General features: G+C 47.2%; 1 protein-coding gene across 1 annotated transcript in view; it reads left to right on the top strand.

The window, feature by feature from the left end:
- Positions 1-27,753, top strand: part of plxna2 (plexin A2) — a 166,215-nt gene that overhangs the window by 12,606 nt on the left and 125,856 nt on the right. The window contains exons 2-3 of the mRNA XM_070967634.1: positions 10,950-12,283; positions 16,753-16,935. Coding sequence (XP_070823735.1) covers positions 11,084-12,283; positions 16,753-16,935 — 1,383 coding nt within the window. The 5' untranslated portion in view covers positions 10,950-11,083. The remainder of the gene's footprint in view (positions 1-10,949; positions 12,284-16,752; positions 16,936-27,753) is intronic.

The following is a 27,753-nucleotide window of genomic DNA, read 5'->3' as shown; positions in this document are numbered from 1 at the left end:
GCGGTGAACACGAGCCTTGCTCCGGATTTTTGCTGAGTTTCAAAAATGTTGCATGTATTTTTTTTAGAAGTTGAAAAAACGCTGGCACTCTCAAGTTTTGCTTTTAAAAAATGCAAGAAATTGCCCAAAAAAGCCAGAAATAAATGGCTTGTTTGCTGTCTGCAGTTGGGAGGAGCCGAGTCCTACAAAGGTGGACGTGGTGAACCATTAGCTATTGTTTTAAATCTGTGGTGATATATTTAAAGTAACAGCTGCAAGCAACACGACAAACGCTTTGGTGTTAACGGTTTCACGTAAGACATCTGACCTTAATATCGTACCCGGTCTTATTTTGGGACGATCCACATCTTCCATGGCGTTTCACCAGACCTTTTCGAGTGCTTTACCCAGCAAACAACCGGGATTTAAACATCAACATTCAGCACCGCGGCACTGAAAGTTTGCTGCTCGGTTAATCCACAAGAAAGTTAAAACTACGCACGCTTGAAAAAACAAAATGACTGGCATCCCGGAGCTCTTTGGTATCGAGGTCGTAGACCCAACTGCTAATAAGAAAGTTGTATCCCTCCATACTTTGTCTGCTTTCATTTGTTATATCTGCTGGTTATATCTAATGTTCTGATTTTCTGTTTATACATTTCTCTCGTACTTTCATCTAAGCCAGCACAGTAAGATCTTTCTTCCACTTCCTGCCCTCCGTCTGAATTTAACATCATGTGACTGAAAACAACCTATTAGATAACCTTCTGATATGTTTGGCAGTGATTATGACTTCCTAAAGCTTCTGTTGATGGAAAGGTGCTCGCTGTGGTGATATGCCTGCTCGGCTCTCAGGACACGGCCTCACAGGAAACCGGCCAGTGCTGATTTTCCAACGTATCCCGGCCAGCACTGCATCCTGTGCACGGTTCACACGGAACAGGCCGGAAGGCATGCATGTGCACTTCGGCTCTGATACAGCAAGTCACTCAGTCAGCGAGGCGGCTCGGGCCCATCCCGCTCTGTCCTGGCCTGGCGTGGCCTGGCAGCGGCCGCCGCACTCCGGAGGACGATCAGGTGGATTTTTCTGCACCCGGCATGCGCACAGCTGAACTAATGCTTACTGCAGCGCTCACTACTGTTTTATTATTCATATTTATTGCAAGTCCTCCTTGGACTTGCATACAAATGTATTGTAAGCTTCTCTCCAAGCTGTGGTCTGTGGCAGCAGTTTTGCAACTTTGCTTCCCCGTGTGCTCAAATTCAAGCCTTTCTAGAGTTTTTTAGAAAGCATTCCTAACCAGTCTGTGCTATTCTTGGAAGTCGTTTAGGCCATTGCCCCACTGCCCATGAATTGTTCTCATAGAGATCATGTAGCCTTCTGGTCATTGAGTCTTCTGAATTCTTTCATTTATGTATATTTGTTTAAGAAATATTTGTTGATAGCTACTACATTGTTGGCTGCTTACAATTGTCCTACAACCGTGGCACATATGGGCTTCATTCAGCCTCTTGCTTCCTGTTAAAATAACTGCTGTATACACAGAGCAAGAGATGAGTAGCATTATTGTGTTTCGTGCTGGACTGTCTTCACAGAAAACACTGCATTCTGCTTGCGAGGCATGTATCCTTCTGGGTGAGTAAGCACCCAATTTCCTCGCCACATGCTGTTATTGCCTCTCATCCAAAGGGAGATTGGGCTAAGTAACTAGCCGCAGACTTGATTTTGTGGTGTTTTATCACCCCTGATGAAATTAGCAGGGCCTCTTCCAGGCTGAGGTGGAGAGAGGAGCAGACTGAGCGAGCAGCAGAGAGGCTGAGCCCTATGCAACTGTGTGATAATGCATCTGTTACATGTGCCTGAGCAGAAAGTGCCTGAAAATAGGCCTTAATGGTCCTCAGATAGTGGATTTGAGAGGCAGGCACCACTATGCTTGGGGCCATTTTCCAAACTGTACACCTGCTTACCACAGTCTAATACTTTATTTTATTGTACTGTGTTTTATTTCCTATATATTATTTTCTAGTCCTGTATTTAACTCCTGCAGTGTTTTATGCCTTGTGTATTATATTGTCATTTTTACTCCCATGATTTCCTCTTAATACAACCAGCACACGTTATATTCACTGCACATTATTTACCTGATGGTATGAGTGAAATGTTTCCCATACTGTTTGTAGCATCATATATATTCAGGCCAGAGTGTGAGCAGACATCATAAACTGTCTTCTCACGTGAAGCCTTATCTGTGCGAGTCTTTCGCAGAGGGCGTCTGGTTTTGGTCAGATCTCTGCTGTTTGGCCGTCTTTGACCCTTAATTGAGTTCGGTGAGAAGACGGCGCAGCGCACAATGTGAGGACACGGCAAGATGTTTACACTCTTGCACTCAGTCTGGAGGGAGGAAGAGCGGGTCGGTGGGGTTAGGCAGTTTAGCTCCTCACAAGTGCTTCCATTGCAATAAGTCACAGTCATGAGTGTGAGATAAGCTAGCCAAGTGTGAGTGTGTGTATCTGGAGCTACTGCTGACCCAGACCAGACTGGGATTGTGAGCGGACTAAGAACTGAACTGGAGCTTGGAACTGGAGGAGCGACCATGACAATGGCTGTGCTTCCAGGCCCCCTGTGTGGCAGCAGGGAACCTGTCACAACTGGAAGCCCAGCGCTTATTTATGCCATCTTGCTGTGTTCAGAATATCAGCGAGGGAGCGTGGCTTGCTGTAAACATCATCAACCTGAGGAGAGAGTCCCAGGGAAGACTGCTGTCCTGGATGGGCACACACACACTAACCGCAGCTGTAGACATCATCAGGCGATCACATGACGGCTGAGCTGCTTCAGCAATACCCTGAAAACTGGGGCTTTTGCTCTGCACAGTGTATAGTTTTTTCTTTCCGTGCCAGTGGCGTGCACGCTGCCAGCTGACTGTTCCAGCCTCCAGAGCGAGATCACACACTCTGCTGTCGTGTTAATTGCATCGACAGATAATTGATTTTAGTATGGGTAGAGCTCGAGCTGGCCCAGCAACCAGTCATGGTTACATGTCAGTGTTACATCATAATTCCCATTGTCGCTGCTCGGAGTCTGGTGACAGCCCTGGTCCGCGGGTGGTGTGTCTCATCAAGCAGCACACCGTGTACCACTTCACCTGTCCAGCCTATCCCCTTTAAGCCATGTGGCAATCCGCAGTGTTTTTTTTTTTTTTTTTCCACCATGTTTTTGATGGAGGAGCTCAGTGGAAGATTGCGTTTCCTGCTGAGATTTTCAGTGCCTGGGAGTTAGCCAACCCGGAGTGGCCTCATCCTCTCAGCCAGCGTGTGATTACAGAGCTCGGCCGGGCTGTATCACACAGTCCGTAGATGAAACAGTAGCAGGAGAAATTGAAGGGATTACTTTGACTGACAGGATTCCCGTCATTTTCTCCCTCCCCCCAGAAACTCTTACATAACCATTCCGGATTTTGGCTGCTGTCTGCTGAGTGAAATAACAGGTTTCATTGTCTAATGAGTAGATAGAGTATGGATTTAGACCAAAATAATAACACTATGTACATCTTTGTTCACCTCCTTTTCTCCACATGGCTCTGCTTCTCCTCTTTCCTCTTGCTCAGTCCCCCCCCACCTCGAGTGTGTGCCAGCCAGGCTGTGTAAATTTGCTCCAGATAATAGTGGACGCACCGTGCCAACTTCTGGAGTTGTGGCTGCCGCTGTGGCTGAAACGGCTTGTTACCCAGCTGGAGTAATGGCTGCATGGCTCCCTGTCCTTCCTTCCTTCCTTCCTCCCTCCCTCCCTTCCTTCCTCTTTTCTTCCATCCTCCCTGCTCTCTCTGTCCTTTCATCTTTCCCTCACTCACGCACTCAGTTCGGCTTTTGCTTTGTCCTTCTCGCTCACTTTCACAGGCCGTCATTCACCGTTTCTGTTCCCTTATCTCGGTTTCTCTCTTGCTGTATTTTATTGCTCGCCTTCCCCTTTTCGTCTCCCCTCTCCATCCTTCTCCCTCCTCTCAATCCCTCCAGCAGTAGTCGCCTTGGCCACTGAGCCATTCTCCGGCATGACACTGATCCCGATGAGACAAATGATGAAGCGTGGGGGCGGGGGAGTGAGTGAACGCTCGCTGGATATATGTGGCTGCTGAAATGGAAGCCATTTTTTCTCATGTGATCTTCTTCATTAGTCTGCCTCTGTGAACCCGCAGTGTTTCACACACTATGGAACGGGAGCTTAATCTCACACATTTTGCTCACTTGCCGAGCAGTTTGCCGATGCCTAACTGAGGATTTGGCATGATTATTTGACAGAAGGTTCAGTCCGTCGGTGCCTCGTTCTGATTGGGCAACGGCGCACCAAAGGTCAGAGTCCACGCTTTGTTTAGCAGAGTGCAGCTGTAGGCAGATAACACCTCTGCAGGGAGAGTCTGCTGATAAAGAAAGCAAATACATCAACACAAACCAGTTCACATAGATGCATACTCTGGTAACGCTGGTGCTTGAATGCACACACACACACACACACACACACACACACACACACACACACACACACACACGGGTCGTGCTGCGGCCTGCCCTTGTTTGAGTTCATGTCATCTGTGTCTTCTTGGCTCGGCTGCCCTCGCCACGGCTAACCTGCTCGTCATGTTTTACTCTGCAGCACATTAATGACCTACAGTTTATGTAATCTGATTGCAACAAGGCCAGACGAACCGAGCCAGTCATTCATTCCATTCCGGTCTACTCCACACAGGACGCACAATTGCCTGCTCGTTCAGACCAGTGACCCTCTGGCTGTCCTTTGCACCTGCTGCCTGGTGCACCAGCCAAGTTCTTCAGTGAGCCAAGTCCATTTGTCTGCTTCGACAACTTTTAAATGTGCCTGAAGATTTGGCCGGAAAGAAGCAGCCTCACGTATGAGGAATGTGGCCTCACTAAACCACCTGGAATTAAATGTAGGAGATCAGGTGAATTCGTTCTTGCATTTCCTTCCTTACTCACATACACATGAGGAGACAAAGTATAATGTACACCTCACAGTGCGTTCCAATCCAATAAAGCCGCCTCAGAAATGACCAGTTTTTGCTATTTCAACACAAAGCTGATGCGTCTGATGCATCTCAACAATGATTTAAAGCTTAAGTTGAAATTCAGATTTTACAAGCGTTCATGATCTTGAGTGCCGTGCGTCTGTACGTCTCCTGTCTTTAATAATTCATATAAACATGATTCTTCCTCGAATCCACCAGCCACTGGAACACACCACAGGTACTTTACCTTTCATGTTGTGCAACGGCATTCCTCCGCATACGGCTTTCATTATAGCGTGATATTGACTCTCAAAGTGACAGGTTCGTGCAGCGTCGGCGGCACGCTTCAGGAATAGTTAAAGCCCTCGGAATTGATAAGATCTGTATGGCGTCAATCAAAGAGCCCGATTCAGTTCCAATCTGTATTTGAGGTGAGGTGAGATACCTGATCCTGTGGCCTCCTGTGACATCCCGCTCTGTTTGTTTTCTTCGCCCGCCGAGGATTCCCTCCTCTCTCGCTGAGGCCCTTTACAATTTAGATTTATGGAAATGCCTCCTAATAGAAAGCTGCTTTCACAGGATGACAGACAGCGATGATGAGGCGTACACCGCATAGCTACTGGTGATGGTACTGCCTGAGAAGATCACACCTCAGGATCCAGCCTCCAATTTAATAGGAAAAGTACATGGGGGCTGTTAGTTGTGTCAGCAGAAACAAGGATTGAGGAAAAAAAAGTGGGGTAATTTATGTACGTCTAAGCTGGATGTGCGCCTGAGTGCCGCTGTCTATATGTGTGCGTGCCTTTGATTGGTGGTGTGGATTTGGGCATGTCTGAGCTTGTACAAGAGCATAGGAGTGAGCGTGTGCTCGGAGGAGGTGGCGGCTGTGGGAGGGGAAACAAAAAATCATTAGAATAACAATGACATTGTAATCTCTCTCAGCGGATGTCATAGGTTTTAGGCGTAATGCTACCGCGTGTTCGCTCAAACAGAGTTTGAAGTGTGTGAAGCGGGCGGGGGGCTCAGCAGAGGCAGGGTTAAAGGGAAAGATTAGACACACGTGCCCTTGTTTGCATTCAGGGATAAGCAGCTATGCTGAGACTCCATTATTCCTGCGTCATGATGACATGCTTTTTTTTTGTCAGGGGGCACTTTAATAATCTTGTGTATGCATTCACTGGAGTAATAACTCTGAGAGGCTGAGATGGAATGAAGTGCACAGACTGCTTTCAATGGGTGCAATTCAGTGAAAGGCAATTGAAGGCCTCCCTGCAGGCCTCTAAACTCAAATGGTCATGAGCAAGTGCACTGATATGGGTCACTAACAAAGATAGCACTAATAAACACTGGATGCAGAGTGCTCTGTTCGAGTGCCCTCAGAGCACATGCTTAATCGCGGACAAGTGCACATTAATTTACTATGCACCACTAAATTACAGCTCTTTTAGCCGTAGCTCAGAGCCCAGCACATATCCTGTCGAAAGATAAACAAAAACAAACTAGTTTCTAAAAGGCCATATTAAACATTTGCGCAGTGATGGCTTTAAAGCGCCAGCAGTGTTTGCACCACTCTGATATTACCACACTAATGTCACAGATATTTCCTCTTTAGCATTTGGGTCCATCAGTGTGATGGAATTTTGACTTCACTGAAGGAAATATTAGGTGTAATTGACTCCCTCCAACACCACAGCAAAGGAAGCCAGACAGAGAGAAATGACGCTGGAGGTCTTCTGGTTTCTTAGGGGTTATCCTTCTTCTTTGCTGCTGTGTCATTTCCTTGTGGTGGCTGGAAGTATGGATGGATGCAGAAAAGATGATGAGTTTTCTTGGATGCTGACGGAAAGAGCTGGCACCGGAGCAGAGAATCCATTTCCAATTGAGACAAAAGAATGTATTTAGAACTGCAGCTCAACAACTGGAGATGCCAGCGAGTCCTCTCATTATCTATGCTCTTGATAGCAGCGAAGAGAGAAGAGTGATGGACTAACCTCTGCTGCTAATCGCTTTTTTATAGGCTCCTATAGGAGAAGATCTTCCTTTGGGGAAGATTAAACTTTCTGTTTTGACTGCGTAAATGACCACAAACTGAAAAGCTTACCACGCAATGAGCGAAATGTTTAACACTTTCACTTCTCTCGACTTGCTGGTTTGTTGATTTCTGTCCAAGTGTTCTCTTTGATTTCTAGCGTGTCACTTTTTCTTAAGCATTAAGATTTCACGCTTTACATTAATCATTCGGGGAATAACACATTAATCCAAGGCATGAAATTACAATCTCCCATTTCCTTTTCCTATCCGACAACAATGGATTTAGCACCGTAAACGGATTTTGGTTTATGTTCTTTATCTTTGCAATACAATTGCAGTAAATATGAATTTAGAAGATCAAGCGAATTTGGCTGCATTGTTAAGAAGCTTAGTATGAGAGGACAAAAAGCAAAAAAAAAAAAAAAATCCAAAGGCACCAAAGCGGAGGACCTGCTGCCTGTTCCGGCCTGACAGAGGTTTTGCTCCTTCTCCAGAGGCCACCTCCTGATTCAGCGTGCTGGCTGCTGCGCTGCCCTCAGGCTGTTGTGTCCACAGCCCTCAGTGATGGTTTGCATAGCTTATCATTTCACATTTCCTCACGTCTGGCCTCGCCTATTCTTCCCGCTGCTCTTTAGCGTCTTTTCATGAGATAATCGGCCGCAACGCAGCTCCCTTTGACCGCGGTTGTCACAGCCGCTGCATCTCGCCCAGTGGCTGGGGAAATCACCAGAATTTCAGCACAGGGAGCCACAACCAGCCACGGTGACAGAGCAGAGCAGCCAGTGGGACCAGTTTGTTTAACAAGCGCTCAGAAGCAGCCTGGCTGAGTGTGCCAACAGTGTTTTGTATGCCTCACTATTCATTATGAATGGAAAGTTTCGCAAAACTGTCTTTTCTCCGAGCCGTGATCACAGCCCGCGTGCGTGCTGGAGTATGAGCGCTTTCAGTCTCTCTTGACTCGGCTTCTTTCTTCGCCTTCTGTGTCTGCCAAAGAGATTGTCAGATGAACGTTAAAATGGAAATCTACTGACAATGACCGTGATATTTCGATTTTTGCTGGCATTTTATATTCTTATGTGATGTAACACTCTGAAGCAGCTGACAGTTTGTCGTCGTGCCAGTCCATCTGTCTTCCTCACTGCAGCAACCGCAATTGCGATGCATCAACAAACTGAACTTATTTCAGAACTGGGACTTGTTGTGTTTGGCGTCGTCTGAGACAGACAGACAGACAACTGTTCTCTGTCTGTAGGAAATATTGCTGATAGTGCAGAGAGCCATGTCGTTTTCACATTGCAGGACTTCCAAAGCTGCTGACTTGTATTTCCAATTAAAAGCTGAAAATGCTGCTTTCATTGTGCCTCACCAGTAATTCTCCTCACTGCCAACACAGTCATGCTCTGTCTTCTTCTAGGTCAGTAGGTGACTATGCTTAAGTATGAATCACTCCTGGTTGCATTTATATGTTAATTTCCTTCTCGGTAATTCTGACTCCTCATAAACAAAGGAAAGATGTGGCTTTGAACTTAAAAGCACAAGGGGTGATCCTGTGTTGTTCTTATTCTTTACAAGCCCACTCCTCAGCTGCATAGGACAGAGAAGACCCTGTCAAGTGCAACAAAGAAGTGGTCATGCGATCATCTTAAACAAAGACTTCATTCCCTCCGTTACAGAAAGCAATATGAATGGATAACCTTTGCGGAGCCTTTTATTTACACCATTCAGTCACTCTCTTTCTCTGCCTCTGCAGCTGTTGCCACAACATGAAGGAGTAATGCATATAGCTCTCCCAACGACCGGGGAAGAAAAGCGAGAAATTAAAAGGAGGAGGGAAAAAAAAAAAGATGGATGGGAGTAAATGTTGTATACACATATACGATTAAGGGGTGGGGGTGTAGCAAAAGCTCTAAAGGGCAAAAGGCTGTGGGGCTCGAGCAAAAAGCTGGCTCAGCAGGAGGCTGATTATACCACCAAAGGGATCCACTTTGCACATCTAGCATGTACAAACTCTAACAAAGGAGCACGGCAGCGCTCAGGCAGCTGAAAGCGAGGGTGGGGGTCTGGCCCTCGCTGCTTTTTTAGAGGCAATGGCACTTTTATGACCATGCTAATAAAGTGCTTCTGGGACGGAGCACCTCCCACACCTCTGCCTGCGCGCACGCCAAGAACAGCTTGACTGGGCCTTAGGACCTGTGTTTATGGACACATGGATCAATACGCTCCCTAAGGGTCTATATTTAAGTCTGAGCTGAGTAGCGTACCCGTTGATCACAGGGGCAAGGGAGGGACCCCAAGACGGCCATTACCAGATTTGAGGCGAGGTCTATGAAAGGGCAGTCACGGTTCAGAGGGAATCCCAAATCGGCTCTGCAAATCAAACCTGCCTTGAACACAGTCGCCGTGGCGGCCTTGATGTGCACTATCTCTCCCCACGACGCTTTCCTCTCCTATCTTCAGTCCCAAGTGCTTGTTAATTCAAGGCGCAGTCGTTGATTATTCCAGCCACATCTTTCACCCTTGATTCTCTGCGCCCTCACTGCTGGAAATGCAAATCTGGAGCGTGACAAACGATGTAGGGCCGTCTCTGACACGTTCAAGCCCCCAGCGTCCCCGTGTCGCTCCCCAGCTTACCTCCTCCAGCTCCGCAGTAATTACCCTTGTTGGATCGCTACGCCTAATCATACTTGATTTTGGGATGCACTGCCATTGTCTCCACTTGTTAGCCCCTCACAGTGCTCGGTTCTGATAGAGTACACTGATAATACTGAGGGAATGAGGCGCGCACAAACACACACACACACACATGCACATGTTGCCTGGTGTTTTTTTGAGGGAGTTGTGTACAGATCAAATACAGTGGCTGATTCATTTAAAGATGATTGTTGTGCCGCCAGTGATTAATCCCGCTACGATCTGATCACGTCAGCAGGAGATGAATAGAATAAAAGGATGGGGAAAAAAAACAGCAGCAATGTTTAGAAAAGAATGATTAATAGATTCAGATTCTTGTAAAACAGGCGGCTTAAAGAGCAGAGAGCAAGGGGAGGGGTGTGTGGAAGTGGCTCCCAATTTGTTCTCACTTTGTTCCAGTAATAAGATCCAGGCCTTCCTTTCCAATGGACGAGATAATTAACTCCTGGGGACAGACTGCACGGAGCTCCGTGTCTTGGTTTATGGCACGTGGAGAGCGATCTCTGCAGCCCAGGCTCAGCATGGTTAAATGCATAAATTGCAGACTTTGCTCGATGTATATTTTTACAGATAGATATGGAGAGGGAACAAAAGATAGGGGTGTTGGTGGATGGGTTGTAGAAATGCGAGGGAGGGTGTGAGCGTAGAAATTAAATGAGGAGGCTGAGAGTTTAAAGGGGAAGCGCGCAGGGATTTCAGCTGTGTGCTTATGTTTCTGGTGGTTTTTCACAAACATGACTGTCATGAATGTATTGCTTTGTTTTATAGGTAAACATCTAAAAAGCAAAACTCAGGCCTTGTTTTATGGAATGACTGTATCTGAAATTGTGTTTCAAGTTTCAAGGCTGAGGTTTTAAGTTTAAAGAAATGAGCTGAATTGGAGTGTGAGTCACCACTCTCTGTTCTTAGAAACCGTTTGCTCGCTGTGTGACGGCGGTGTGAGTCAGGTCAGGCTAATTTCCGTAACCTGCCTGTCTTTCCTGCATTATCCGGCTGTGTCCAGCGACTCCTTTGGAATGCGCACCATAATAGTTTCCTCCCATTGTCTCTTTAAACCTCCACTCCTCTTCTTCACAGCTCATCGCTGTACTGAGGATGAACTTTGACCTTTCCAAGTAGTGAAATCTCTAATGAAGGGCCTTTTCCATTTGGTCACGTGTTTCCTTTGGAGGATGTGTGAGTCACGCTGCGATGTCTAACGTCTCTTCTCTTTCTTGTTTTCTTTTCCAGAAACATGTGAAGACCCTCGCCAACATTTGACCTGCAAGTTAGCCTTCAGCAACGAAAAGGCGAAGGTCTCCTCCCTCCTTCCCCCCACCCGCTTGTTCTGCTTCCTCTGCAGTTTCCTTGCAGGCCCGTTAAACATGGAGGGCCGGCGGGCTTCACGCAGAACTTTATCACCTGGCCCTAAAGTGGGAGCTGCAGCTGCTATGCTAAGCCTCTGGCTCCTGGTGATCCCCGCCTTGTGCAGTGGGCAGACATTCACTAGTTTCCACCCTGAACGTCGGGACTGGGTCTTTAACCACCTGACGGTTCACCAAACCACAGGGGCATTGTATATTGGAGCTGTCAACCGTGTGTACAAGCTCTCAGGCAACCTGACCCTCCTTGTCTCCCATGATACAGGCCCGGAGGATGACAACAAGGCCTGCTACCCCCCTCTGATCGTCCAGCCCTGTTCTGAGCCCCTCGTCTCCACCAACAATGTCAACAAGCTTCTCCTCATTGATTATTCCCAGAATCGGTTGCTGGCCTGTGGCAGCCTCTACCAGGGCGTCTGTAAACTCCTCAGATTGGATGACCTCTTTATCTTAGTGGAGCCCTCCCACAAGAAAGAGCACTACCTCTCCAGTGTCAACCAGACTGGGACCATGTATGGGGTCATTGTGCCTTCGCAGGGCCAGGATGGCACCCTATTTATTGGCACAGCAGTAGACGGAAAGCAGGACTACTTTCCTACCATCTCCAGCCGAAAGCTGCCCCGTGACCCAGAGTCATCTGCTATGCTTGACTATGAGTTGCACACTGACTTTGTGTCCTCCCTCATCAAGATACCATCAGACACTCTGGCTCTGGTGTCCCACTTTGACATCTACTATGTTTACGGCTTCGCCAGTGGCAGTTTTGTTTACTTCCTGACGGTCCAGCCTGAGACTCCAGAGAACAGCATGTCATCCAGCGGATCCACCAGCGACCTCTTCTACACGTCTCGCATCGTCCGCCTCTGCAAAGATGATCGCAAGTTTCACTCCTACGTCTCTCTCCCTGTTGGCTGTGTGAAGAACGGCATCGAGTACCGGCTCCTGCAGGCCGCCTACCTCGGCAAGCCGGGCCGTGTCCTCGCCGCCTCACTCAACATCAGCGCCCAAGACGACGTGCTTTTCACCATCTTCTCTAAGGGCCAGAAGCAGTTCCATCGCCCGCCAGATGACTCAGCTCTCTGCGTGTTCACCATCCGAGACATCAACGCACGAATCAAGGAGCGTCTGCAGTCCTGCTACCAGGGAGAGGGAAACCTGGAGCTCAACTGGCTGCTCGGGAAGGACGTGCAGTGCACCAAAGCAGTGAGTTGACACTGATGCTCATGCATGCACACATACTCTGCAGTATGGAAATGATTATGACTGAAATATGACTTTTCCATGTGGTGACAGTGTGGTTGAATTTAGTTATCGTACACAACGATCAGCCTTCCAAAGCTGCTCTTATCAGGAAATGTAAATTATTATTTGCACATGTGGAGATGCTTTAAGGTGAAGCAGGGTCTCAGTGATAAGCTGCTGTGATCAGCCCTCGACTAATGAAGAGACAAGACAACCATTCATTCCCTGCGCATGTTAACAGTTATAATTCTTCAACGGTCCAGCATCGATATCTTGCTTCCTTCCCTAAAATAAGATAATAAACAGTGCGGGAATGACCAAAGCTTCCCAGTGAGCCTAGAAACCACAACGGTCTAAGTTTTGAGGGCGTATGCTGGAGTGAAAATAAATGCAGCCGTCATCAGGGAATGCTTTTGACTGGCTCGCCTCACACACGCTCAGTTATCGAATGATTCCCACACAACATGTAATTATGTCAAATTGTTTTGCGGCTCTGATATCAGGGAACATCCCACTTTCAAGTATAGTTCAGTGAGAGATATTAATAAATTAGAGACCATCCATCAAAGCCATAATATTCTCCTCGAGCACAATACGAATAAACACACTCTCCCCTTCTACAGCAGCAGAAACTAGACGGGACGGGCTCAAGTTGCTCTCCTTCTGATGCCGCTGTAGATCACATGCCGGTCTATTCCTTCTGAAATCCCCAATTATGCTATAACACAAGGCCGTGTGTCTGCTACATGTTGTCAAGTAGAATTAAGTTTCTTGATTTTCCCTCATTCCCAGGAGGATGCAGTCCTCTGTGCTTTCATTCTGTAATTGCTAATAGGAATTTAAGAATATTAAGAATTAATGACTAGCTAAGTGTATGACTCGTCAGTTGCTGTGTGTGTGTGTGTGTGTGTGTGTGTGTGTGTGTGTGTGTGTGTGTGTGTGTGTGTGTGTGTGTGTGTGTGTGTGTGTGTGTGTGTGTGTGAGAGCGTGCATGTATGTAGGAAAGGGGTGTGAATGCTGAGCGTACGTGTGTGTGTGTATCCTGGAGCTGTGGTGTAGGTCTTAATGTATTTTTAGGAATTAATGATATCCCCCGCCTCACAATGATGAGAGCCACTGATCAGCTTCCTTTGTTGCTAATCCCCCCAGGTCACTCAATTGACCGCTCTTATTAAAATCAGTAAATTCCCTATTAGCACAGAGTCAGAGGTGATTGTCAGGAGAAGGGAGACATTATCTGGAACTAGCGCTGTTGGGTTTTATTAGCGCCGCTGAGAAGGCGGGAGGCGAGCTTGGAAGAAGGAGAGTAGGCGGAAGAAGGAGAAACGGTGGTGACAGTCCTGAGGTTGGGAGGCTGTCTATCTGCGGGAGCTCAAATTAGAACCTTTTCCCAGCTTCCTCAGACGAATCCCCAATCATCTCAGCGTGCTCTGAAGGGTGCCTGCCATTACCTGCAAAGCTGCACCTCCCACTCCATTCTCCAGGCATGCACTGCCAATAACGTGCAGCTCTCCTTTCACGTTACACACCAAGGATGCACAAGCTTTGTGTGTGTAGCCGCAGAGATAAGAAGATGTAAAATACACTCCTTAAGACTGTGTCCTCATGTTCATTGAGCAGCCAATAAATCCATAGTGTAATATGGATTATGCAGATAGACGTCAATGGATGAGGAACTCTTAAAGCCCAAACAAATTACATTAAACAGCCGGATATGTCAGCCATGCTAACAATGGCTGCTCGCTGTTAAATCCCAAGCAGTGTGGCTGCTTTTAAGTGCACATATGTTCCTCCTATGTCTTGTTTTCTTAAAAGAATATGCTCCCAAGTCTCTGTGTGCTCTATTTTTAGAGCGCCCATGTCTGGGCTCCATCAAAATATGAGGTGACTCAAGGTTAGACCAACCTGAGAGACTGTCATTTTTGTCAGCAGTTAACTGTACCTCGCTTGGTTTCGGAGTAAATTACACATGCAGCCCCAGCGCCTTTCGTCTGGTCCGTCGCTAACAGTAGGTAGCCAGTGAGCTCAAAGCGGAGAACCTTAATTACACCCCCAGCTCGCATTCCCTTCTTGCAAACATTTCACTGTATGTGTACACTAACATGCAGGCCAAGGCTAAGGCTGAGAATGGAGCTGAGGCTGAGCCAGGGGATTCAGACACAGCAGCCAATCAAAGATTTATCACCCAGCCGTCCAGCCTCCTGCCATCTGGAGATTCACACCATCTCTGTAGTCACTCCCAAAGAGGAGAGCCATGATGGGATTCTTTCTGTATCAGACTGTCTGTGTGTGTCTCTCTCAGACTAACACTATCATCCTGTCAGGCCCCAAGAAAACAGGCCCCGCTCACTAATTAACCGCTCGTGAGAGCAAAGGGGAGCTAGCATTGAAACGCTGATATACCCTTGGGATGGAAGCCTGAGAGCAGATATCCTGTCATATCGAATTCGTCCTTCCTTCAAATTCCACACTGATTGGATCAATTTATGTTACTGTTTAACAAGATTATGTAGTCGACCGTTGAAGCAGACCAGGGTAACAACTGTTTTTCAGCCGAGATGAAATATCATACTGTATTGTGAGTTATTCGATAAGGATTAATCACACAGGGTTAGAGTCTATTTTTGTCTCTCCACAGCTCTGCTAAAGATAACCAATGTAATTTGTGCCACGTGAAACAGACTGAGACGTGGCAAATCTGCATTTCTGCACGAGATTGGTGATAAGGCAGGGGAAAACCAAAAAAGGAAAAAAAAAAAAATCTGCAACAAGGTGCAAAGGAAAACTCAACCACATGGAGTCCGGAGGGATTTGGCTTGGCTGCCAAGTCTGCTGAGCATGCATCGTCTAAACAATCTAGAAATAATCAGAACCAAGTGCTCTGGAGCTCAACAGACCATATGTGAAGAAACTGCATGCGTTTGAGGGAGCAGCTATTGATAAGCCACAGTCTGGAAGTCACGGCTGTTTCTCAAGATAGCTGCTGGCTTTCCCATCTGATTCATTCTGTGTATCCGTGTCTAACCAGCATGTTTAAAACAAGCAGTTATATAAACGGCACATTTGACTTTAGAACCGTAAGAGAAAAGAATAATGTAAGCCCACCTGAATTTTCTACTTTGAATACTGCAGTGGAGCACCCCATAGCACTGTGCTATTTTTGGGCAGAGGAACATAAAGTGGAGGGCGTGACTATAAAAGTGGAGGCGATTATTCCCCGTCAGCATTATTGCTTTTACTCTGCTCATGAAAACCTGCGTAGTAGCGAAAGGTTTTACAGCCGCGGTGTGTAGCGAGAGGCTGAGCTGCCTCCCAGAGAGGGAAATGTCACTCAACATAGTCTGCTTGTACCATTCTGACAGGGACGAAGACAGACGAGAGATAGATATGGTGACAGAGAGAGAATCAATGAGCTGGAGAGAGGGGCGTGGAGATGCGCACACACACACACATATATATATATTTATGTTCAGAGGGAGAATAAGAGCTTGTGAGCCAGAGACTATAGGATGTATACATGGGAGGAGCGCTGGCTCTCAGCCTGCCTGGCCATCTCACTTACTCCACATGGCACTTTGAGGCCACTGCCACTCAGCCTGTGTCAGCTGACCTGATTCAACACCAGACGGACCACTGTCTCACTCCTCATCCACCACCTCCTCCTCGATAGACTACAGGATGGAGTCGAGCCTTCACTCTGAGCAAATCTTGTGAGATGTACAGTGTCATAACGCCCAGATTTTCTGAAGAAGCGAAGTCGAGCTTGATGAGACTTTGCGGTGGTGATTATTTTCTAATGAGTGGGTAAATAAAGTTGGCGTTGCGCAGTCGTCGTGTGGTGTGTTTGCCGGTGCTCGTAGTTATCATGCAGCTTGTGTCTTCCTGCAGAGGTGTGATGATAGGCCAGGGTAATGAGCCACGGTGAGAGCAAGGTGGAGCTCAGTCAGGCGGAGCTGAAACATGTCTGCCAAGTGGAACAGAAAGGCAAACGTTTGTCTGGCTGGGAGACTCGACCGCACTCCTCCACCTCACTCGACCTCCCTCCCTCCCTCCCTCCCTCTCTCAGGCTCACCTCTCTCGCCCCTTGATTTCCGTCTCAGACGCTCTTTGACACGGCCACTATTTCCGCAACTTTGACCATCGCTCTCTCCTTCTGTCTCACTCTGTCACCTTCATCTTTCCTCCTTACTGAGCTGTCTTCTTTTATAATACTCAGCCTCTCCGCTCTCCTAATGTCTTATTCTCCGAGTCTGTCTCTCCTCTGAGGTATTTTTGTCTTTCCCCCTCATACAGTACATGTCATGTCAGGGATTTCTATGTTTAATGTGACACATTTGTCTCACTTTTTTCCTTTTAGTGCTTTTTGTGCATTCCAGCTTTGTTTTTTTTCTTCTCATACTTCACGCTTGTCTTTTTCTCTCTGTTTGTAGCCGGTGCCCATTGACGACTCCTTCTGCGGTCTGGACATCAACCAGCCACTTGGTGGTTCTCAGCTGGTAACCGGTCACACTCTCTACACTGAGACTCGGGACCGCATGACTTCTGTCACCTCCTACGTCTACAACGGCTACTGTGTGGCCTTTGTGGGCACCAAGAGTGGACGTCTAAAGAAGGTGAGTTCCGACTCCTTTCCTCTTCCCACCCAGCAGCTGAAGGCCTGTTGCTGGAGGTTTTTGTTCACTTCCTCACAGTGCTACATAAAGACTCAGGCTGTCCAGTGGTCCACGGGGTACAGACACTGTGAAGTGGTCCTATTTCCGTGCAGATGGATCATAGTCACAGGGAAACTTATCTCCTCAATATTTAATGCCTGCTGTCAAAGCGTCAGAGAGAGGTAATGGTGGCGGTTAGCTCACTGTAGTGGTCATTACCAGTTCCTGTTAAGTGAGCTCCAGTGTCGCAGCGTTGAGTAACCTGCTCTGGCCCATTAATTTTAATAGGCACCTTTCTGCCTGTGGCCCACTGAGAGGCAAAAGACAGAGCTGGCCCATGCAATAAACCTCCTGGTCTTGGTGAGAGAACACAGACACTGCAGAGGGTTAAGGGCTGCTGGCCATTTAATAATGACAGATTTCACAGCCCAGCCACAGGAAACAAGGTAGTAGATGAGATTTCTCTCTGACAGGATTGAATATGTGGAAAGTGAGCGCTGTGCTCTGGGTTGGGCTGATATGAGGAGTGAGACTGTCAATCAGGAGTGATTTAGACCAGCTGTTGCACTGTCTTCAGCTCTGTCGTCGGCCCAGCCGATGGACTCTGTGTCAATGTTAAAATGTTAATGTTTGAGTGTAGATAATATGTGTTTGTGTGGGTGCATTGTGTCACAATAGCTGTTTGTCCTGCATACTGATTCCTCTTTCTAGACTACATATAGGCAGCTGGTTGAAGGATTTGTCAGTATTCACTTGGCTCCTCGTTGCACGCTGCCGCCTGTTTGAGTGACAGCAGGAGTGTGTCACAGGGCCATAACTGGCTCGTGCAGTCGCCCCTCCCCCTACTAACAGCTGCATGAAGCTCAGTGGAAGATATTGAAGCGAAAGAGAGAGTTGCTAAAACCAATTTGATACCTCTTTTGGCAAATTCTTTGTTATTTCAAGCCTGGCAATGCCACGCAAATTCTGTTGGCATGGGTTATTTTGGTCCCCATCTATTCATAATTAAATCAATACACCAATCAAGCTGTGGCGGAGAGAATATTCATTCGATGTAATCCCCTGTTTGAGCTGTTTAATAATTTAGCACCTTTTTCTACTTGGTTAAATTAGATGAGACAGAAAAGAGCGTTTCCCCCACTGTGTTGCTGTTGTGTTTATCTCCCCGCTTCCTTCCACACTCTCATCTGTAGCTGCCGCCTGCCTTCAATCCATGCAAAGTAGCCTTGCGTGCTGCTGTGTGCTTAGGTTCGCTCCTCAGAGGGGCATGACTGTAACCACAGTAACGCCAACATGGAGGAGGAATTAGCCAGGATATGAGAAGGGCACCTAGAGAATGGGCACCACGGTCTAGTGGCCAGAGCAGAGAAACCTTGCAGAGCAGTCAACCGCTGAGACAACAGGATAAGGTAAAAGCACAAAGAGAGCATGTTAGCAAACTTACCATCTAATATGTTGTCATCCTAAATAGTTATCATCCTGTCACTGAGAGGCAGCCATTAAATGCAGCAAGTGTAGCTTCTGATAGAAGAACTCTAAATACCTTGATAATACTCAGCAATAGATGAGCAGTAGTCCTCAACATTGTGCCTTTTGAAGGTCTGAGGGGATATTGAAACCCTATTTCTATCAGTGTGGAGCACAAAACTGCAACTGCACACTATTCCAAGTGCAAGTTCCCTCGTCTGTTTCTGCACTTTGGCTGAACCCAATTTGTTTGAAATGGCGTGATCATGCAAGGCGCCACCACCACTGTGCAAAACATTTGCATGCAGGTACGTTATTGGACAAGGACCAGTCACGATTTGCATGCAGGCACATGATTCAACGTGCACCAACTGTCCACCCAATGTGCATGAAAGAAGAGAATGGTCACAGTTAGCCTACCCACTGTAGCAGCCTGCGCCAGCATAGAAAAAGAAAGCATTACTTTTTTAATAGGTAATGAATAATCAATAATGTTGGATGACAGTAGTGGCTGGAGGAGGACTGCTTTGCCTGCTCTCATTGTTAAGGTGTCTGCCTGCGTTTCAGCGTGTCTGAAATATGCATGTGTTTACATTGAGGGTGTCATCCGTTCACTCCCTCAGGTGTCACAGGGAGGGCAGAGGGATAAGGTGACCTGATGAGCCCTGGCTGCAGCTCCTCTGCAGAAGCTCGATAAGCTGCTGGTTGTGTGAAACACACAGATGCTGCAGGCTTCTTTCAGATCCGAGCAAGGCACAGCTATGGGGTGACAAGATGCTTTGCTGGTGATACAGTTCTATAACTTTACCTCTTTCATGCAACCGAGAGAGACAGACAGACGGGGGGAAAGGGAGGAGTGTGGTGTGCGAGAGTGCATTTCTGTGAGCAGAAAAAGTAAGAAAAAGAAGAGCAGGAAGAGGCAGAGATAGAAGAAGAAGAAGGAGGAAGGTACTGGGGGAGGGAGGAAGAGACCGTTGAAATGTGAATTTAGTGCCGCCAAAGAAACCAGGGCTGCACCGCTGCCTGTAATTGGATTGGCTCCCTTCCCAAAGAATCCCCCCTCCCCTGCCCTCCATCTCCCGCTTCCCCATTCAATCCCGCTCCCCCCACCGCCGCCGCCACCCTCTCACTCTTCCCTGCAGACCAGCTCCTGTATTGCTGCTGTTTCGTGAGCTTTGCTGGAGCACGGCGAAGCAGGAGGGATAGTGTTGGCGGATACGGCTGCCTGTGGCCGGCTTTTGCAGGGGATTGATCGAGTAAGAGGGGTTAAGAGGGTGGGGGAGTAAACAGACACTAAGGTAAGGAGGATGCATATATAGTGGGAACAATAACACTACAGTTGTGAGCCTCATGTAGCAGGGTGTGAAATGCTTACATTTTAAAAACAAATTTGTGCAGGCGGGGCATCCTCCATCCCCACCAGAGTGAAACCTGCTCTCATACAAGAGTTACGTGATAAATGTGTAGCCTGAGTGTCATTCAGAAACTGGCTGTGGACTTCTGGGTGGCACCCCTGGAGGCAGTGATTGATTGTGGAGGGCAGCAGATGTTCACCTCAGCAGAAAGCTGCTCGGGGTAATCAATATCCCCGGCCTTTTTCTGAGCTACAGTGAAACCAGTTCCAGTCAGGACCAGAACTAGACCTTTGGTCCACTCTAAGCTAACGCCAGAAATGTTCCAGTGAGCTTCTAGTCTCGCCATGACTTAATGTCCCATTTAAATTCTGAACTTAGATTTACATTAATACTCACCAGGCTGTATAGTGGTATTATACTCACCCGGCTCCATCATCTGTGTTATCACCCTCATGTACCCGGAGACCAAAAGACTGCTACGGGGCTCCGTGGGTCAAATTATAGAGATAGGCAATCTGCTATGCAGTTTATTCTGGATACACATTACCCAAGAATTGCATCATCTGAATTGGAATTGGCTGTGTGTGGTTCACTTTGTGCTTAAGCACAGATATATGTCCCTCACGGGGACTGGGATTGGCGGGAAGCAACAACGGCATTAAGGAGGAGAGGAGCTGCGGGGAGCAATGCCTTTGATATAGACGGAGATGGAGGGCTCGGCCGCACGTGTAAAATTGGATGTTGAAAGACATCCCGGCAATAGATGAATGTTTGGGGGGGTTCGAGCCAGCTCAGCAGAGGCACATCCAGGATTCCCCTGTTAATCAGAGTCAACTCGCACAGCGAGGATGAACATCCTCCATCATAGCTCTGCCATACAGAGAGCTGTTGAACTGGAGAGCAAAGGGATCTATTCTCAGATGGGATCCTCTCCTGTGCTCTACATTCAACACAGTTACTGGGTCTATATAGGATAACGAATGCATTTATAAAATATGTGATGCAAACCTGACATGAAAACGTATCTCTGTTGGAAAAAGAGCCATTTTTCTGTCGTTTTAGGCTTGTATTTCCTCAATGTTTTGACTCGCACTTTGTTTTCTTTACTCAAACACCACAAGTGATGGTGGTGGATGTGAGTGTTAAGCGAACGTCAGGGGTTGATCAGCAGTGGCTTGTATCAGCTGTAAACCATGGATGACAAAAAATGTCTTCCGGCTCTTGATCATGTGCTGCTTTCAGCCTAATTAATTCTTCTCATCGTGCCCTGATGGATAATCGGGAATTGGTTTGGATGATGGCCCTGGCAGCTGAAGGGACGACTTGAAAGGGTGGTTCAGGTGTTGAACTGGACAAGTCCTGTTGAACTGGTTAACGGAGCAGAGGGCGCGTGGCGGGCTCACCTGGCTCACTCAGTGCTGTGTGTTGTGTAGACAGTGCTGGAGTGTCGCTGAGGGTAGCAGCTGATCACAGGCCATGAAGTGTCGGGAACTTGAAAGGCTTGTAAATGCAGGCAGCTGCTCCTACAGGGCCCTGGTGGACAAGTGGTCAGCCCCCCCCCCCAGCTCCTCTCCCCGGCTTTGGCACCATCAGGCTCGAACCTGGCCTGGATTTTCATGTGGAAGGCGAAGGATCAGCTGAACAGATTTTTATTAATCACTCCAGATTATTTGCTGTAGCCCACCTGGATCGCCAAGAGGAAGGAAGAAGAGGAGGAGAGAGGACGGCGGGTGGGAAAGGACAGAGATGGAGAGATGCAATGATAGACAGATGAGAGAGGGAGAGAGACAGAATCAAGGATGATGGAACCCATCTTGTTTTCCCCGGAGTACAAATTACTCTGACAACAGAACTGAGGGGTCCTGTCAACTGCATCCCCTAAACCACACACACAAACACACACACGCGCTCATGATATATGAAGTACGATATGAACATGAACCCTGCTCACTTGACGTTATTGACAACTTTCAGTCGCTCTTTCCAGTTTGGCCACGGTGCAAATAAACAGCCCAGAAGCGCAAAGAATGAATCGTTTTAACGGCTTTATGAAACATCTCCATTGTCGCCGCATGACTTGCATTAACCTTGAGCTGACATAAAAAGAAATACAATTACAAGTGAAAAGCGTTGTCGCAATTGCCACCAGGTGGAATTTGTTCCCAATCATCGTATTCACAAATTGTTATTTCCCACTGAATGCCTTCTCTAATAACCATTGCATCACTTTGTTTCACACTGAATGGCGCAGTCCAATTAATCCCACACAGAACCAATAATTGCATCCTTTTGTTAAAGCATTGTCTTTGGTTTGTCTGTCTTGTTTGTTTAAAATTAAATGAAAACTATACACCTGTTTAGGAGGCAGGCAGCTGACATGTCCAACTTAGCAAAATGGCAAGTGGCACAGAGGCAGGAGGAGCGTTTCAGTGTGAGTGACAGCTGCCAACATGTGTCCATTACAGCCATCTTCAGGGCTTCCCCCTCGCTCGATTGCCTGCAATCTTTTTAATCACGTTAAACTAAATTACACAGCCTCGCTTTGCCCACCGGCAAACAGCTGGGAGGTGAGCAAAGCCAGCAGAAAGTACTTCTGTGGGTATGAGAGCATTTTTCCTCCCAACACAACCTGCAGCACTTATTCAGAGAGACTGAAGCAGACGTCCCGCACTAAAACCTGCGCTGTTTGCAAAGAGGGAAACTGGACCTCAGGGTGTTTGTGGATGCTCGCAGAGAGACTGTCAGTCGTCCTTCTAGCCTCTGCAGAAAGAGGATGACCAATAGATATAACCTCAGATCTGTGAAGAGCTTTACAAAGGCCTTTTTTCTGCTTTGTGGGGAATACCCTCTGATCAGCAGGTGGTCTGAACTCCAGTGAATAACCGTGAAGACCTTCAGCACCGCCTCAACCTTCAAGGCCTTCGTCTTATCTGTACAAACAATTTTTATTGTAAATGCAAAGCAAATTGCGCCTTATTGAGGCGATGCAGCTCGCACTTCTGCGGCGTTTTGTGCTTTGAGTTTATCTGAATGGGCCGTGGGTGTGCGTGTGTGTGTGTGTGGAGGTGGTTACCGTGGGTGATTAACTACCATATCCATCCATAGTCTGGCTAACGAGCATCTTGTTCTTTGAGTTGTGGGCTCGTAGGATGTCTGTGTGACCTTTCCGAACCTGGCCTCCACTTGACCCCCTCCTGCTCAGTTCTTAACCCTGAGCCGGATAAAGAGCCGGCCGGCGGCAGCCCCAGGCCTCAGCAGCAGGCAGCGTCTTTCATGGCTGTCCTCAGAGTACGAGCCTCTCTATCTGCCAGACCTGGTTCAGGCTTCTCTAAACCCTTCACTGTTAAAAGGCCAGAGGAAGACTGAGCGCCCCTGCTGATCCATTCATGCGAGCCTTATATCTGCTTTTTCCTCTTAGTCCCTCTCATGTACTCTCTCTCTCTGTCTGTCTCTGAGTTTCATTCCCTCTTTCTTTTCATAGCAGTGAGTTAAATCCAGCCTGCTCAGCCAACCGGCTGTCCCCTCTCATTTTCTTTCTCTTCTCTTCCTCTCGCTCATTCCTCCCTTTCTTGTCCCGTCGTCTGTCTCGGTCCCTCACTCCCAGTCTTTTTCTCCTCCTCTTCCCTGCTCAGACTATTACAGTGACACGGCCTACCCTGCAGTGATCTCATTAATCACATTCAAACAGCTCTCTGTTGCGTTCTCCCCTTCTACCGGTCTCCCTCTCCATTCTCTCCCTCTAATTGCCTGCTCTTTTCTCTGCCAGTGTCTCGAAGGAAGCGTTTTTCATTATCTAACAACAAGAGACAAATACTCACACTCAGTGCATACATTTTTACCACAGATGGATTTTAGACATGCAGGCTTAATTGAGCCGGAAGATATGCAGCCGTATGCATCCTTTGCCAGTTTAGCCAAATCCCACAAGACGCAAAGACAGAATCACACATGTCTATAAATATGTTGTGCACTAATTCATTAATTCATCACCAAGATCACAGATTTTTCTTAGCAGACAACTTGATTTTATTCATTAGATTACTTATTGGCGATGCCTTTTTGTGGGAGATAAATCACCCTGTTGAGTGCGCCTCATAATTGGTCCTAACTTAATGAGTGAGATTAATTAACCCATTGTTGATTAGAGGTACTTTTCACCAGAGACTACACGTAGAAAGAGAAGTGCTGTAATCCAGTTTTTTCAGCATATTATCTTGCTGATTGGGCTGCAAATGAAGTTGACGGCAGGATTATTTTCTTTGCCTGTGAAACATTTTCGGAAGCACTCGGGGCCTTGAAGGGGAAAGACGAGATGGATCTTGGCTCTGCCTGTTGCTCACATACAGGGGTTGAGAGTCATGCTATGCCTGTGGCGGTGGATTGTGTGGTTTTTCACCAATGCTGGGAGCAGTAGTGTCATTAGGACTGGGGAGCCACATGAAACGCCAGTGACTACGCAAATCCATGTCTTCCTGGCTAGGCGGAAAGATTAAACGAGTGAAAACAAGGCTGAACTTTCCCAAATGTTTCTCTTAGCAAGAAGCGGCCTTTCCCGTTCTTATGAATATGGTATTTGCAGCCCACGCACGCTGGCAATCGAATGTTTTACGTGGAATAAAAAAACAAGGAAAATATGTGCAAAACATTATGCAAGGGAGCTGTGTTGGGAGGCCGGGCCTCGCAGCTTATCAATATTCCTGTTTAGTCTGCAGCCAATGTAGACACCACAGGGAGAGCATTTGAAATTCATAGAAATTCTTATCAGTTGTTGCGTCGCTGTTATTGATCTGTTACTGTGGAAACAGAATAGCACGGGTGTAGGCCTTGTTATTTCTTTTCTTGCCTGAGGTGTAAGTCTCTGAGCTCCAATGACTTCCAACAGCTCTACCAATCAAAGAGAAAATTTCTCACTCTGTCAAATGAACTTTAAGTGCTCAGTGCTTGACTTTTGTTCTCCGGGCTGCCGGCTGGCGTGGCGCACCAGTTTTTTCTTCTTCAATTTCCCCGCTGACCTTGCTGAAGTACACACAGAGAGGAAGGGGACAGACAGAGAGCAAGTAAACATCTTTAGGACAGAAAAAACACAGAAATAGATTAGAGAGCAACGTCTGTCAAAGTGGATGACTGGCTCAGTGCCAGGCTTTATTGATTTGCTTTACAAAGCACTTGAATGGGCCAGATAACTGTGATTAGCCAATTCATTACTGCTGGCTCTCAGAGTGGTCCAGAATTAGATAAAAGGGGGAACAGGAAGGACGGAGGAGGAGTGAGAGCAAACTATTACTTTGTAAACTTGCGCAGAAAGTCGAACAACTGAGGGAATCTTTTTGAAGTTCTCGATGAATTTTCCCTATTTTACATGCATCATAATGATCATCCTCATTAGGAGCAGTTACGGAGTGAAAAAAGGAAAACATGCATTGTTTATGTGTTTGATAGCATGCGTAATGATTCTCCATTGCTCAAGCAACCAAAACAGCATTCCTCTCATCTACTTTGCAAATGTGTGCTTGCATTTCAAGAGCCTTTTTCAAGTGGTACAGCGCCAATAGATCTCAGAAATGAGAATTGTTTTGGCTTTGATGATATACTAAACTGTTGTCTGCGCGACGGCAAACCGAGTGTGACAGCGACTAATGTTTCTGTCTGATAGGGAGACAGCTTCTCTGACTCCCACTTCATACAAAACAGCAACAGTTATCAGGGCCCTTAGAGTTGAGCTTGTCGGGGTGACAGCATTGTTTAATGTGCGTCTATGATCATGGTGTTTACGGGAAGCTTTTATGGGCTCCGCGCGAATCATTTCTTTGATATATGCTGTTTGACAGTGTACAGTCCTCTGCTTATCATTTATTATGGTTTTTATTACAATAAGAGTCAGGAATAACAGTAATCTGCCACCTTCCTCCTTGTTGGGAAATTAACTGCCACATTTGTCCTGCTTCCTTTTGAGATGCACCTGTTTACCTCTGAAACCTGGCCGTCGAGGCTCTGACAGTGAAGGCGAGCAGGCCTTCATCATTTTCCCTGATTGCTCCACTTCCTTTTCTACTTCTGCCCTGTGCTCACTCTATCTCCCTATTTCTCCCGCTCTTCATCTCTTACCGCAGGGCTGCCGAGCAGCTCCGGCTAGCCATCAGCCTAATGAACAGTGATACAGTGCTAATAGCATGTGATAATATTTCAAGCCACTGGTAATCTCCGCTCACTCAGCCTTTACCTGCTCCTCACTTCTGCAGCCTTAACACACACATACACACACACACGGGGGGGCATCTCTTTCTCTTGACAGCTGCATGTCAGGTCTTGGCCTCATGCTGTCATGAAACAGAGCTGTCAGCCTAGACTCCCTCTTAATAGTCCAGCCGTCCAGCGAAGACGGCTCCAGTCTTAATGGGATTGGACAGTTCCTTCTGCATAGCTTGTACCACAGTGTGCAGAGCGTCCTCTCCTCCAAGCCTCACAGTTTCCTTTCTTTTAAAGACCTAACTTCTGTTTTTTTAATGGTGTTCATGCTCACACTGCTCATGTTTTCACAAACAAAATCACTCAATCACCTTGCATGTATGCGCCCTGAATATAAGCGAGTGTAAAGGTGTAGCTCACTTTCAGTGTGCTCCTCCCAGACGATGAACTGCCATCTGACCCCTGAGCAGCCGCATGAAGCTCAATGTCACGCCTGTGTAATGCCTCACACACCACACATTGACTGTGACATCAAAATAATGCCAGATAGAGGAATATAGAGTGTGAGAGGTCACAGACAGCAGATGAATGGAGCTACAGAATAGGGAAAAAATATAGTCCGTGTGAAATGTGCGATGTGCCAGAATGTGTGGGTGGATAGATGGCTTGACAGAGTCTGTGGAATGGCAAAGAGGGGAGGAGGTGAAGAACTGAGGAAGAGGGAAAATAGCAAGGGCATGCATGTGATTGTGAAAAGCACCTGCATCACCAAAAAGCCCACGCCAGGCCACCACGAGGGCATTGAAGAGGTCACAGTATCAAAGAAGAGAGCAGGAGTCAGAGGCCTCTTCCAGCCAGGGGTCGCCTCGGCCGCCGCTGTTATTCATTAAACCCTAATGGTTAGCGGTTGGGAAAACATTATCTGGGCCTCTGGTAACTTCACTAAAGTTAAGGGTCAAGGCTGGAGGCAGGGCGGAGGCCTCCCCGTGCTCGGTGACATGGGCTGTGTCAGATTGGATTAACAGTGAAGGCAGAGAGGTGATGATTTGGTGGGATCACAGCGCAGCAGCACACCGCCAACATTCCTCCGTTTCACTCCGCTGAAAAGGGGAGCGAAGCATTTCTGTGGAGAATAACGTCTCACCGTCAGTCATAGTTAAGCGCTCCGGTGTATTTGGCAGCCGCGATTTGGTGCTGCTGGAAGCAGCTGTTGGCTCAGTGGGGTGTATGGATAAGGGAGGTGTGTCTCGTGTTTGTGTGCATGTGTTTGGCCTATATTAGCTGACTGTGATAATGAGTTAGCAGAAAAACAGACAAACCAGTTTCACATTAGTCCTGTGTCGGTTAAATTGAGGGATTATAGAGTGCAAAGATCGTGTCTACATCATTTGCATGTTGCTTCCCTGAGGTAATCCTGTTGTGCCTTTATGCATATAATGAATCTTTGCTTTTAACATGAGCGCACACAGTACATGCAGCTGAAGGCTCGTGTGCTGCTTGCTTTATTTATTTAATTTCGTTTTTCAGCACGTGCACACACGGGCGTGATATTCTTCGGTGCACATACAAATGTTACTCTCTTATTTGTATGAGGGAAGTGTGCGAAAACTCCCTTGATCATACATTCAAGAGACACTACGTATTTCACTCTATTTCAAGAGTGTTTCATCACAACGCAAACGCATACACACACTGGGGAGGAGGGTGGTGGTGGGGGGGGGTATTGCCTTCCAACTGATTAGGAAATGAGAAACACTTGTGTCATGAGTTT

The sequence above is a fragment of the Chaetodon trifascialis genome, chromosome 8 (genome assembly GCF_039877785.1).
Source record: "Chaetodon trifascialis isolate fChaTrf1 chromosome 8, fChaTrf1.hap1, whole genome shotgun sequence".
Taxonomy (NCBI): Eukaryota; Metazoa; Chordata; class Actinopteri; order Chaetodontiformes; family Chaetodontidae; genus Chaetodon; species Chaetodon trifascialis.
The sequence above is the reverse complement of the archived record's forward strand: the minus strand, read 5'-3'. Positions and strand labels throughout refer to the sequence as shown.